This window comes from Condylura cristata, unplaced genomic scaffold, assembly GCF_000260355.1.
Source record: "Condylura cristata isolate star-nosed mole 26May11 unplaced genomic scaffold, ConCri1.0 scaffold00008, whole genome shotgun sequence".
Classification (NCBI taxonomy): Eukaryota; Metazoa; Chordata; class Mammalia; order Eulipotyphla; family Talpidae; genus Condylura; species Condylura cristata.
In genome coordinates, this window is record NW_004567109.1 from 34,331,239 (window position 1) to 34,346,116 (window position 14,878).

General features: G+C 39.0%; 1 protein-coding gene across 1 annotated transcript in view; it reads right to left on the bottom strand.

Annotated features, from left to right (window-relative positions):
* The window catches only part of LOC101626783 (chromosome unknown open reading frame, human C1orf87), a 51,220-nt gene that overhangs the window by 16,615 nt on the left and 19,727 nt on the right, over positions 1-14,878 (bottom strand). The window contains exons 7-8 of the mRNA XM_004679056.2: positions 12,441-12,609; positions 6,035-6,132 (exon numbers count right to left, since the gene is read on the bottom strand). Coding sequence (XP_004679113.1) covers positions 6,035-6,132; positions 12,441-12,609 — 267 coding nt within the window. The remainder of the gene's footprint in view (positions 1-6,034; positions 6,133-12,440; positions 12,610-14,878) is intronic.

Genomic DNA, 14,878 nt, shown 5'->3' on the forward strand with positions numbered 1-14,878 from the left:
GTCACCAAGTCACCCATGTGCCATATTTTCCCCCCTGGTACTTTATGAAAGCCCTATGTTATTTTTTACTCCAGGTGAGGCACACAGAGTCTGCTTAAAGGGGGAGGGAGCAGAAAGGGACTACAGGGGACAGTGCTCCCCTTTTGGGGCTGTGTTAATTTGTTAGGGGCTGCAGGACAAAATGCTACAAACTGGTGACCTGGAAGAAATTTATTTTCTGACAGTTCTGGTGCTGCTTTTAATCTGACTTTCTCCTAGGTTCTGACAGAAAAGGCAACAGATACTAAACTCTTCAAATCCAGACCTATATTAAGCAGTAAGTCCATTTTATTACAGTTCAAGATGCTGGTCGATTTGGCCTCTTTTGACAACCTCCTCCCCCTTGCTCTATCTTCATGTGGTCAGTGTGTTAGTAAGAGGGGCACCCAGGACCCCTAAACCTACCTGCTCTAAATAGGTTCTACCACCTAAAGACAAAGTATACATAGTGTATAATGCAAACAATAGAAAAGAACTTTAATACCATTAGTGTGCATAGAAAGAACAGAAAATATAGTAAAAATAGTTCCAATCAAACGCCCAAATTTACCCATGGCCTATGGGTAAATGCCAAACAGGGTTGGCCCAAACTGAAGCAAAAAGGGACAAAAACTTGCCGTAAGTCTAAGGCACCTTCTGGTAGGCCCATAGGAAAGGGGCAGAAGAGGCCAGACAGGTCTGGAAGGAAAAGAACAAAGTCGAAATACAAGCCAAGACAGAGGCTGAGATTGTCAGCCTTTCCACAGATCTTTAGTCCATGCCTCTATCTGTCTCTTTCGAGTGTCTCCTTCTAAGCCCCCCACATCCCTGGCACAAGTTCAAGACCAAGAAGCAAGCGTGGCTTCTTCCTCCCATGTCTCTCTGTTGCTTGTACCTCCTCCGGTGTCTCCCCTTAGTCGTCTTCTTCTTTCCTTTTTATCTCTTCCCTACATCCTTCTACCAGTCTTTTCTAGCTTCTCCTCACTGCTCAGCTCACCCTTCCTTGGGAGGGCAGGGAACCTGGCACCTCCCTTTCTATGTATGGCCTCTGTGTGAGAGCCTTCTTGATATCTGTGTCCAGATTTCCTCTTTTTATGTGGACATCGGCCAGACTAGATCAGTGCCCACTCTAACGGCTTCATTTTAACTTAACATTTTTTAAATGCCTATCTCCGTGATCACATTCTTAGGTACTGGTTGGGGTTGGAGACACTAAGGTTCTAACATATGAATCTGGAAGCATGTCTTATTGTTTTTAGTTCCCCAAGGTCTCTGAGCCTCAATTCACTTAGCTATGAAGTGGGTATAAAAACCATAATTTAGGGCCCTCCCTGGTGGTGCAGCAGGTTAAAGCACAGCACTAAGAAGCTAAAGCCACTTCAGCATGAGTTCGATCCCTGCCCCGGATCGAATGGCAGACCTCTTCTGACCCGCCCGCTGCTCCCCTCAAAAGTGTACTTCATTGATCTGCCTGTTCTGCTCCCCTCTCTGTCTCTGGTGAATCCTCTCACTGCACTTGTGCCTTCTAATCTGTACCCCAGTTCTGTATGCATTATTACTTGGGGCTGTTGGAAATAAGAAATGAGATAGTCATGCAGATCATCTATTCCCATGCCTGGGATGGATACACATGTGTTCCATCCTTGTTCAACAGGTTATTTTGATTGTGCTATTTAAGTAAACAGCTGAGTGTTCACACAGTTGCTTTGCTTTCACTTTCTTCACTTAGTCCAAGTTGTAAACTTTTGTTCTTCTTCCCTTCCAGTTAACACAGAAAGCACAGCACTTCTCTGACACATAGGCTGTGAATTGTTAAAGAATTCTTTTCCACTTGGCACATGAGAAAATTAAGGTTAAGAGAAATCAATCACTTGTTCAAGTTCCCAAAGATACAGTGAATTGTAGAGCTGGGATGTCCACTTACGCCTATGTGAGCCCAGAACTTATGCTGACTTTCTGTGTGTTTGGGGGTGATGGTTAGCAACTGTGCTAAAGCAGTAATAATTCACCTCCTAAACCTGGGTTCCTTTGGATATCTGCCCTTGGAACCTAAAAGCTCCTGTTTTTTCTTACCTGAATTTGTCCTAAAACTCCTGTGTCTAGTTGGTATTCTATTAGCCTCTGAATTTCTTAGGACTTGTTGGAGGACCTGTATAATATATTAAAAGACAAGACTATGAAGCTAGAAAGTCTGCATTTGATTTAGCCTTGGTGAATTATCAGTTGCATATAGGTTTAAGCATCTCTGTGCTTCAGTTTCCCAACCTGAAAAACAACAGTACCTTTCTCATGGGGAACTTACAAAGATTAAGAAATTAATGTTTATAAAGCACTTATAACAATTGTCTGGAATATAGTAAACTATATAAATATTAACCACTGTTACTAACTTTAGAATTATTATTGCTATTATTATTATTCTCACACCATAGGAATAATGGGGTTCTGGAAGAGAAGAATGAAATTAATGACCTTTTAAATGCTATGTCTGGTGTCTAAGTTCCAACCACTGGGAAGATCCATATCACATCTCTCATAGCTTACTGCTAACAATTTTCTACTCCCATTAAAAAGTAATTGGTGAATCAGACACCTCCTGTTTCCTTTATCTCTTAAAATCCTCTGGTTGTCCCTAGGATTATCAAACCCGTCTTTTTCAACCTAATTGCACTCTGAATAATGGGCCAGATGTGTATGATAAGTCATACTTGAGGCTGTGTCAATTGCTCCACTCTATTTATGAAGCTTCCATAGCAGCTTCATTATTTATCCCTCCCCCCAACACACAATTTGGCTTGTGTGCCTGTATTTTAGACTGGGCTTGAAGCATTTAATTTTGCCAATACAATTTTAGAGTATTAGTTTGCCTCCTGTTCTCTCTCTGCCCTCCTTAATTACCATTTATTGCAAAGTCACACAGAAACATTAAATGCTAATTCTGACTTACATGTTCCTGGCCAAGAACAGGGATAATAATTTCCCTCCAACACAACCTGAATTCATTTTACATAAGGGTGATTCAGAGTAGAGATTTGAAATCGTAATCAAGTCTTTCTCAAAATCGCCTTACCCTGGCAGTGATTCACTAATGTCTCTCTCTGCTAATTGGTAGGCAAATGGCAAAATACAAAATCTCAGTGTTAAAAAAAAAAACAACTTGCTACAGTGTTCAGGAAATTGTTCTTCTCATCAGCACTTGCAACATGACAGTTTAAGAAGGGAACACAACTCATTTTATTTGGTTAGATGGGGCTAATCCCACATCACCATAATCCCTCCTGATGTTTTATTGATTCTAAAGGACATTTAATCAGGAAGCAGCTCAGCACTAGAATCCTGCTAATTAGCAAGCAGCCACATTCCAAATGGGTTCCCAATTGAACAGCAGATTAATGGACAATATGTACTAAAATAATGATTCGTGCATTCACTCCTAAAATGTGTGTCTAAATTGCATCTTTAATCTCTTAAGGATATAGGTTTGCATACATAAGCCCTTAAAAGAAAGGAGTTCATTCAAATGAAGCTTCAGCCAGTGTCTGTTTAGGGATGGAACAGGTTTATCCCTTACAAATGCTACTTGTCATCAGTTCTCATGGTTTTGAAAGTCTTCAATGTTTAAAGACTTAAGATTTATCTTAAGTGAATAAAAAAATTGGCGTGTTTTTCAGATTTGCAATTAAAACAGTGGGAGGTTGAGAACATGGATGCAACTGCAAGTAGCCTAATCCCATTCACTCTACTTCTCATTTCTCTGATTCCTGGAATCTTCATTCTAAACCCCAACTTGTAGTCCACGTGTATCTCCCTGTGCCTTCACTCTATCAGCTATAGCATGAGCCCGGAAACTTACCCTTTCTCCTGTTTATATTGGCGTCTTTGGGGAACTCCCAATTTTAGCTTATTGCTTTTCTACTCAGCTATCAACTCACTTTTCTGCAGGTGTTCCTTAGTCACCCTCCTCGTCACCCTTACCCAACCACCCTCAAGGTTTTAGAGGAAGGAAGCTGCCACCTCCAGAACTGTCCTAAAGGAAAATCACGGGCTAGGCTAGACATGGTAGCATCGTTTATTGATCAGTTAATGGCTCCCATATCTTTATGCTTCCTTATTTTTTTGTATTGCACTATCTCTGAGCTGTGTCAGATTCTAGTTTATTTATTGTTTCTCTTCTCTATTAAAATGCAAGCTTCATGAGAGAGGGGTTTCTTTTAGCTTTATCCATCTCTATATTCCCTGTGAATAGAGTAGTGCTTGGTATACAGTAGGCACTTAATAAATATTTGTGAAATGGATAAATGGATGACTTTATTAGTTGGTAGTTCCCCTATTAAGTGCTAAATATTGGAGTACAAGATACTGGAATGGAAATGTGAGGAAAAACAGGATTTCTTTTAATATTTCTCTTAGGTCTGGTTAGTTGGTTATGAAGTCTCACTTCTACATGTGAAAAAGGTTTTATTTCATGTTAGCTTCTAAAAGAGTTCTGTGAAATTTTAGATATAATTTTTTCTTCTTTTAAGACTTTAAGCATACTATTTTACTTTGCCAGGACCAAACTGTTTCTAGTGAGAAATCTGTTGTGATTTTTTTTTTAAGATTTATTTATTTATTCATATAGAACTGGAGTACAGGCCAGAGATGCAGAGGGTGAGAGGATTCACCAGAGACAGAGCAGGGAGCAGAACAGGCAGATCGACGAAGTACACTGCTGAGGGGAGCACCTGGTGGGTCAGGAGAGGTCTGCCGCGCCATGTGGATCACCTCCAGGGCAGGCGGGAATCGAACTCATGTGGAAGCGGCTTTCGCTTCTTAGTGTTGTGCTTTAACCCGCTGCGCCACCAGGGAGGGCCTCTGTTGTGATTTTTAATGTTGTTTTTCTAGATTTTTTTTCACTAGTACCAGTTTAAACAATTTGGTTATAATGAAACTTTGTGTGGTTTATGTCAAATTTCTTGTACTTGAGGTTCACTGAGCTTCTTGGAATCATCTTTATAATTTTCTTAAAAAATGGAAAACTGTAGACATTATTTTTTCAGTATTCTTTTCTTTCTTTCTTTTCTCACTTTCCTTTATGAAATTCCATTTTACCATGCTTTCAGCCACTGATGTTATCACAAATTAGTGGTTCTCTGTTAGCTTTTGTTGATTTTTTTTTCAACACTGAGTTTTATTTTAGATAGTGATTATTTCTTTTTTAAGTTCACTTTTACACTGCAATGTCTAATAGGCTCTCCCTCCAGCATGTGATTTCAGACTTTTATCTTTAAAATAAATTTTAATTTTCTAATAGTTTTAGGTACACAGAAAAAAAAAGATAGTGTAGAGAATTCCCATGAGCCTCCCTTAGTGTCCTCTTTTATCAAAACATCTTAGAGTATAAACCTTATTAAAAGTAGCTAACCGATACTGACACATTACTCTGAAGTGCATGCTTTATTCCAATATCCTTAGTTTTTTTTTTACATAAATGTCTGTTGTTCCAGAGTCTATCTTGTCTACCATATTTTGATCCTTATGTCTCTTTAAAGTTTTCTTGGCTATGACATTTTCTCAGATTTTCCTTATTATTAATAGTCTTCACAATTATGAGTATTACTAGGATGTCTAAACTTTTTCTCATTACTAGGCTGAGATTTTTGGTTTGGGGAAGATATTGTATTTTTTTAATCTCAGGAGTTTCACTTGGGTCTGTCTATTACCTACGTACCCATCCCATACCTCTCATTATGCTCAAATTTTCCTACACTATATTAAAAATATTAAGTATATTTACAAGGGCTTAATGTGCTTGTCTACTACATCTATCACTACTAATCTACTTTTATTAGTTGCTTTTTCTCCTAATAATATATTGTACTTTTCTATCTGTAATTTTCATCTGGATGCTAGAGATTGTAAATTTTACATTTGCTAATGTCGGAGAATTTTCATTCCTTTCGAAAATCTAAGGCTTTGTTCTTTGAAACAGTCAACAAACCTAGAAAGAGGACTGTGTGAATAAATACCAACTTACTTTATTTCATCATGGTAGCCCAAATCTTGATAGCTAAGCAGTGTTTCTAACAGGCTCAAAGTCAGATATAATCCATGCTTCCCACAGATAGCTCTGACCTGAAAAAAAAAGAATTGAAATTTCACTATAATGAAATGAAATTTTAATTTCCCTCTTAGAATTAACATATTTTTGACAAAACAGCAAGACACAGATAAGCATTCTATTATGAGGACAGTTTTCAGGATAAGAATTTCCCACTGAATATTGATCAACAGTGAAACTTTCATTTGGCTGACACAGTGGTAATACTTCATTACTCAGAAGTCCCTGGATATTAAAATACTGACCTTGCATTTTGTCAACCATAAAATGGGTAATCATAACCTAGAAGTTACACACCTGGGATGGGCATTGCCAAATCAGGTAAAGGGAGTCAATGGTATGATGTTCTATGGGAGGGGGAGGAGCTAAAGGACCAGAAAGAAGGAAGAGAAACAAAAAAGAAAGGAGGAAGACAAAAAGGAAATTAGGAAGGGAGGGAGGGAGAGAAGGAGGAAAGAAGGAAGAAAATTATGTATCATGTAGTTTTTAGACTAAATCATAGTCTAAAAATAGCTGCTACTACTAAACAATAACTATAGTCATTTGTTTTGAGAGCAATTTGTATCTAGTGACAGGATTAAGCTTCTTTTTATTCTGAAGCTTTGACTTCTTGGAGTCTGCTGACCTAGGGAGAGATTGTCTCTCCCAGTGCAGTCAATTCCAGGAGAAAGTAAAGGATTGACTGGAGTGTGCCACTTGGACCACAATTTCTTTGTAGTAGTACTGGACATTTTCCCACATTTTCCTTTCCTCCTGAGACCCTGGTGCCTCTCCATGTGGCCTGAGTGCCGAAGGATGTTTCTAGGCTTCCTCTTGGCCTCTTGGGTACTGTGAGTAACAATCTGATCTCTCTTTTCAATGCCAATCACATGATCTGTTAGTCAGACTGTACCTGAATAATAATAAAAAAAAATCAATATTTGAAAACAATGATATAACTGTATTCATGGAATGAAACAAACAAATTTAAACCCAAAACTTGCATTGGCATAGAGGGTTAATGTCAGAAAAACTTAAGACAGGAAAAAAGTAATCAATTTTAAATGTCAAAAGAAGTAAAATTAGAGGTTGGGGAGAACTCCAGGCAGAAGAGAGAATATGGTGTTTTTAAGAAACTGTGTGTTGGCCCTCCCTGGTGGCACAGCGGGTTAAAGCACAGCACTGAGAAGCTAATGCCACTTCTGCATGAGTTCGATTCCTGCCTGCCCCGGAGGAGACCACATGGCGTGGCAGACCTCTCCTGACCCTCCCGCTGCTCCCTTAGCAGTGTACTTGGTCGATCTGCCTGTTCTGCTCCCCACTCTGTCTCTGGTGAAATCTTTCGCCGCCCCTGAGCCTCTGGCCTGTACCCCAGTTCTGTATGCACAAATAAATAAATCTTAAAAAAAAAAAAAGAAACTGTGTGTATTTTGACATTATCTACTCTACTATAGCCTTAAGCTCTTTCTAGACTAAGCAGTAATTATCTTTTAGAGTTTTTCTACAAAATGGTGGCCTATTTGTAGCTAGAATTATGTTTCATTCATTTTCCTATGACCACAGCATAGTGTATTGTTGAAAAATGAAGGATCATAATTGTTGAATAAATGAATACACATGAGTGAGGGAGTGAATGAATGATTTGAAGACACTGAAGAGCAGAGTATGTAGGGGTAGAGGTTGGCAAAATACAAATTTAGAGAAATAGAAATTAGTCATGTTATGCCATTTTACTCCATAAATATGGAGTTTTGAATAATCTTTGAATAATTTGTGATTAAATCATATTGATGTAATTTTAAACGTCAATATTAAGAGGTTATTCTAAAAACAGTTCATTTACTTCTGGCAACAATGAGGTTTGCTCTAGGCTAAAATGAACAGCAGATTAGAAATAGTACATCAGGGTTCCTAGAAGCAGATTGATTGATAGTTGCGAAGAACTGATTGCTGACAGTTTTAAAGGAGCAACAGAAACATCTAAAAAATCTTAGTATTTTAGCATTATTCAGGATTATTATTAAAATTTGAAAGCATGAGTATTCATAATAATGACCCTTGTTCAGTAAGAGAAATTTGATCATGTGTCATTTCCTCAATATGGAAATTTTTAATCAAATGTACCTATGTGCTATTTTAAATTGACATGTGAGATAAATATTCATTTCCCCAAACTGCTCCTTGAAAGAGTGGTGCACAGATGCTCTCTCAAATTCCTCTCTTCTCATGTATGGATCCATTTGCATTTTACCCCACAGCTCGAGTTCAACTGAGGTTTTTAAGTCACTGGCCACTCCCATGGCTTTGAGTTTAGCCAATGCTTTTCAGTCCTAATTATAGGTGGTACTGTTCTATATGTCTCAGAGTTGATTCTGCCAATCTTTTGTAAAGTTTCTCTGGCCTTTCTTGATCATACCTAATTCTCTTGATTATTTTTAGTTTCCTTTGCTGGTTACTTCATCTACCTACTCTTTCACAATGGGCATGATTCTCAAGAGCACCCTTCGCTTCTCACTTTCTGTGCAGCCCTCAGGTCTGTGCCACCCTGGCTTCCACTCCATGTTGAAGACTCTTAAGTCATCATGTAGGCATCACCTCTCAACCCAAATCAAAACTGAACTCATTATCCCTACTTCTACTCCTCCACATTACCCCTTGTCTGCCTCCTGTCTCAGATAATGATACCACTGCTCATCAATTTACCAATGACATAACCTAGGGGAGTCCGTTTTGATTCCTCCTGATTCAGGATCCATAACCAGTTACTTGCCAATACTCACTTTTCGATTGCCTTAGTATCTCCCACCCCACCTATTACTGCCCTGGTAGACAAGCTGATACTATCTTGTTCAGACTCTTGAAATGCCCTTCCTCTACTTCCTCTAAGTCTCCTAATCCTATTAATAAGCTTTTTAAAAAGTTCAGATTTATCATATCCTTCACTTGTTTAATGTCCTTTGATGATTCCCAGGATTAAGTTCACAGGCCTTAGAAAGAACATTAATCAACTGGCTCCTACTTTCCAATCTAACATCAGCGTCAAAACGATCTCCCATTGCAGCCAGCCAACATTCATCCTGTGTGTTCTGCTTATAGAAATGACCATTCTAACCATGTTAGAATTCTCATTTCAGTGTCATTTCCTATCACTCTTTTTACCTCGCATGCCTACCCCATCGCTTCTTTTGCTCTCTTCCTGTCCCCCATTCTTTGCCAAATTCACCTGTTATGCTTCAACATTTGTGGCAACTCCTCTGGAGAGTTTTTTTTTTTTTTTTTATTTTAGTCTAGGCTGGTGTTTTTTCTCTCTGTTCAGTACCTGCTCTCACTCATATCCTACAGTATTGTGACAACATGTTTAAAGTGCTGCATTTCCCTCGAGCTCCTGGAGAACTTAGGGACTGAAATCACAATAGTTCTCAAAAGTCCTTATGTTCCTCAGTGCCTTATCATGATGCTCATCCCCATGCCAAAGGATAGATTAAAAATGCTATATTTATCAGAAAGATGAGTAATGCTTTGGAGGAAGGGATGGTTTGATGTCTGTCACAATAATTTTATAGTTTTACAGAAGAGTTCACAACTAAGTTCAAAAGGAAGCTAGCAAGCTGCACAATGTTTTATTGTCCCAGCCATTAGGTAACTAGTGTCACAGACACAGAATGGACTTCACATACACAAATCCTGCTTTCTTCTGCAACAGAACTCCCTCTTGGTGATAAGGAAATGCATGAAATGAAGCTGAGAGTAATTAGAGGTAGATCTCTATGTGTTTTAGCTAAGTGTGAGCACAGATTGGGATGGGCTTGGGGTTCTGATACAGAAAAGACAGTGAGTTACTGATGTGAGAAATATAGATGGTGTATAAAAGGGTTAATCTGAGCTTGTATGCTTGGAGCTGTCTTAACTTGAATCTATACCCAGGTCAGCACAGTTAGTAAATACGTAAATGTATGTTGATCTATGTTGCCTCAATATTCCTGCCAGAAGTCCTCACTGCAGAAAAGACATAATAGAGGAGTAGCCTGAGTCCACAGAACAAGGATAAAAGATTTTTACATGCTTGTTATTCTCTGAGAATGATCAATATTTCATTGATTTGAGTGACAAAACTCAGAGATTATCTTTCAAGACTGCATGTACCTAAGAATGCTCGGAAATGTTGGGTGTGAGGATACTACCCCTCTTACCCCCGTACTTTGGGGATAGGATATGTAGATTTCATGAGAAATTTAAAAATCTGTGATTTCTCCCTCTCTATCTTCAGGAGATTAAGGATTATTGTCCAAAAAGAAAACTCCTCAACTCAGGTGGCCTTTGTCTTCTCTGTCATCCTGAGTCCAAGAGCAAGAATATTGGGGTACAGGTCTTGCTGTCTTCCATATCCAATGTCCCTTGGGCCTCAATTTGTCTCACATTCTAGGGAAACAGAATTCTATTTTACATGCCTCCCAGAACTGTAATATACTTTGAGTGAGTTCCAGATGTCTAAAAGATGCCAGATGGCTCACGAGAGGCAGACCAGCTTCAAGGAAAACGTGCCCTATTTCCTTAGATATCAACCACAAATGTAAGCTTTCACAACCAGCTGTGGGGGAAGGCAGTCAAGGTTTGCTTTCATAGTCACTGCTAAGGGCCCTCATATACATATCTTATTTAATTCTCACAAAGGACACAGGAAGGAAAGCCCGTTTTTCTAGATGAATAATCTAAGACTCAAAGAGTTTGATTTTTAAATCGTTTTAGTTCCATTCTATGACTATCATCTGAGAACATTCAAGCTTCACTGGTAATGTTATGTACTTTTCAATCTAACCATAAATGATATTTCTTAGTATATTTCTTGCAGATTTTCTTTTAAACATAATAAAGTCCAGTTGCAATGACTAGAATCTCTTCTGGTGTTCTCTTTCAAGTGAAACATGCTTGCAAGTGTAATATTTACATACACACATGCATATATACTAATCTGAGTTTTACCGTTGCATGTTTGCTTGATTGTAAATATGAACGCATAGAGAAAGTGGCTTCTGTTCTACAATAAGAACCCACTTTTACATACCATGTCCTTGCTCCCTTAGTAAACATTACTTATTCTTTTAAATTTTCTGACTCTCTCGGGCCCTCCCTGGTGGTGCAGCGGGTTAAAGCACAGCACTAAGAAACTTAAGCCAATTCCCCATGAGTTCGATCCTGCCTGCCCTGGAGGAGATCCACATGGTATGGCAGACCTCTCCTGACCCACCCGCTGCTCCCCTCAGCAGTGTACTTCGTCGATCTGCCTGTTCTGCTCCCCACTCTGTCTCTGGTGAAGCCTCTCACCCTCCGCATCTTTGGCCTGTACCCCAGTTCTGTATGAATAAATAAATAACTCTTTAAATAAATTTTTTCTGACTCTCTCAATTCTATTCTATCTACTTAAAAGAAAGTTATTTTCTAATTTTCAGACATGACATTTTTTTCCTCCCTATAATTTCCAATCTCTTTTATTACTCTGGAATTATAACTTGCATCCTGGGCTCAAAAGATGTTCCAGATATCTTTTGCCAAATGGAGTTCCAACTCTGGCTCTCAATTTCAAATACTCTGCTATATGTTGAATCCTAGCTCCATCACTTGTTAAATGTGGCCCTTGGGAGATTCAACTGACTGGCTTGATATTTAGATATTTTTATTTATTAAATAGGTATTATATTATCTACCTGGATTTCATGGTCATTTGTAAGCAATTAACTATAAGTGTTAAGAGAGACAACATAAGTAAAGCACAGTACTTGGCACTGTGTCAGAGTGATTAAAAATTGGTAGTGACGTGCTACTGTAGTGATAACAGTCATTATTTCCCTATATCAAAGGCAGTATTATTTCTTTGACTACAGATGACATGGGAAGTAATATGGTTCTGGATCTTTTTATAGAACTCATCTGCACTGTTAATGCTTTAAAATAAACATGCTAGTCTTTATCAGCAATACATCACATCATTCCTTAAGATGTGGTATCCCTTAGAATGGGGTATCACAAACTGACCTTACTGGAAGCGGGCAGAAGATGTGAAAAATGAACATTTGTTCTTAGAGAAATATTTTTTTATAATAGATGGGTATTGCCATATTCTCTATTATTCATATAAAACATACCTCAATATAAGAAATGCCTTGATCAATTCTACTTATTTTACAATTTTTTTTCTCTTTTGTTTTCTTTCTTCTGGGCACAGAAACACAATTTTAATATAACCTACAGGCACAATACAAAATATAATTCTATCTTAACTCTAGGCCTGATATCCCAGAGAGCCTTCTAGAGATGAACAAACGTGATGAAATTTAATTTTGGTTACCTTGGGTGGAGGCAGGCACCCAGAGAATGAGCGGTCTTCTTTTCGAAAACTCAGATTGAGGTTCTCTATGTTGAGTTTGCCACTGGTGGTCCTGAGTGCCATCTTTAAGATCTCTAACAGGCTCTGGTTTGCTGCTGACTGTGGGTTAGAGTCTTCTGGAACAGGGCTGCTGGGAAGGGAAAGAGAAAGAGTGACAGGGTGGTCCAATCAAAGCCACTGTGTTTCCACACATCTCTCACCTGATATACACTGTGGAATTAGAACCCACCCTGTAAGGCCAAATATGTCTCTACAAATAGTCAAGGGACAGCATGTGGAGATCAGAAATTCAAACCTTTCCATTCCAGTGAGTGTGCCTGCCTCCTTTCTAGGAGGTACTGATCAATTTCACTAGAACATTGACCCAAATTTGGAATCCACCTTTTAAACTCTTATTTCAGGTTGAGAGAAAAACTCAGATAATTAATGATGGTAAATCAAATTCCCAAATCATTCAAGCCACAAGCAAAACAGATCTTTCCAGGTCTATGTAAACAAGGGGACGTATAAAGAAGGAAGACCTGAGCTAGGAGAACTTTCTGCCTCTCCCCTGCTCTTTCTAGCTGGAGAAAAGGTTTGGAAATTGTTATTTATTTACCATGTCACATACAAATTCCTGAGATGGCCTCTATAACCGACTATTGTTATTTTAAATTAAAGGTAAAAGCAACAAGGGTAATAAAGGGTTGTCATCATTTATTTTATGAAACGTTTGAGACTGACTCTTTTTAACATTCAAAGGCATTTGTCTATCAAGATCGACTGGGATTACCTTTTCTATGGTGAAGTTTTTGCTAATTTCACTATCTTAAATTAAGTGCCACTTTCTTAGAGGGACATTTTATGGCATCTCCCAGTGTCTACTCATGTAAATGAATTCCCTTTAAGTGTTGTGTTTGTTAAATCTTGAACAGGCAGTTTTCCCGGATGAGGCACTGATTTGTAGTATTATGCATATTCATGGAGTAAACAGTCCCACTACCGTCAATTTCATGCTATCAATCTGATGTCACTGAATGAGGAGGTCAGACCTGATGCTCATAACTGCTCTTCCCACCCAGCTCAAGCACCTTCCTGTTTGGCCTATGTTATCACAGCTCTTTGCTTTTTTTCCTTCATAAGTTTCCTCAAGTTACAATCACAACTTTATTTCTCTGGTCACTGTTTTGTGTCTCATGTCCTTAAAAGATTGCTCCTTCAGAGGAGGGTTGTATCAATTTTGTTCCTTACTATTTCCTAAGGGTCTTGTGGAGTACCTGGAATGGAACAGGTTCTAGATGTATGTAACTATTTCTAAACATCATTTTGTATCTTTTTCCTCTGAGCCTCTTGAGTTTGAGTCAAAACTATAGCAGTTGACTAATCAATAATCCCTAATATATTTTTTAAAGATTTATTTATTTATTCATGCAGAACTGGGGTACAGGCCAGAGATGCGGAGGGTGAGAGGATTCACCAGAGACAGAGCGGGGAGCAGAACAGGCAGATCGACGAAGTACACTGCTGAGGGGAGCAGCGGGTGGCCAGGAGAGATCTGCAGCGCCATGTGGTCACCTCCGGGGCAGGCAGGGATCAAACTCATGTTGAAGTGGCTTTAGCCTTCCAGTGCTGTGCTTTAACCCACTGCGCCATCAGGAAGGGCCAATCCCTAATATTTTTTAAAAGCGTCGTTCAGGTGATGGGTTTTGTTTCAGTCACCTAACTTCTGCACCCTTCTCTTATTCAGGGGGTCTCTACCACAGGAGTCTGCCTCTCACTCCAGCAGAAAAAAATGCCAGTTATTGCTATACCAGCTTCTCTCTGCTGCTACAGCACATGACCCAGTCTGTGCCAATCAGATGGCTCTGTCCCAGATTTGAATCAGAAGTCTGCCTTTTCTTTTTCTTTTTTTGCAATGCCAGTTCCTGAGGGTAGGGATTCATGGGGTTTTGGCTCCTAGCTCAGTACACAGAGTGCTGAACAGGCAGGTGTTATATGGAACCCATTTACTGCAGCTGGTGGGGTTTCTTCGAAAACCTGCTGTGGGAGTTTATTTCATCTGGTCCAACTTAGGTGATGAAAGCTATTGCCATTCCTGCTGCTGTTTGTGATGCCAGAGGCTTTTTAAACATCACAGAGCTGCCTCATTAGAGGTTCTACCTGACAAAACATGGGAGGGGCTTTTCTTGAGGAGCACATTAATTAACAAAGAGTATGGATTCATTATAGGCTATCAGTCCTGCACTTCCACAAATACACTATCTAGTTTGGATAAAGTAGCACCTTCTTTGATGAGTTCTAAATGATCTCTCTATGCACTTTTTAAATAGAGACCCAGATGTCCCTGCAAGTGAAGTGATGCATGCTTAGAGGACCAATTACATTTACCAAATATTTATTGAGCATCTCCCCTGTGCCAG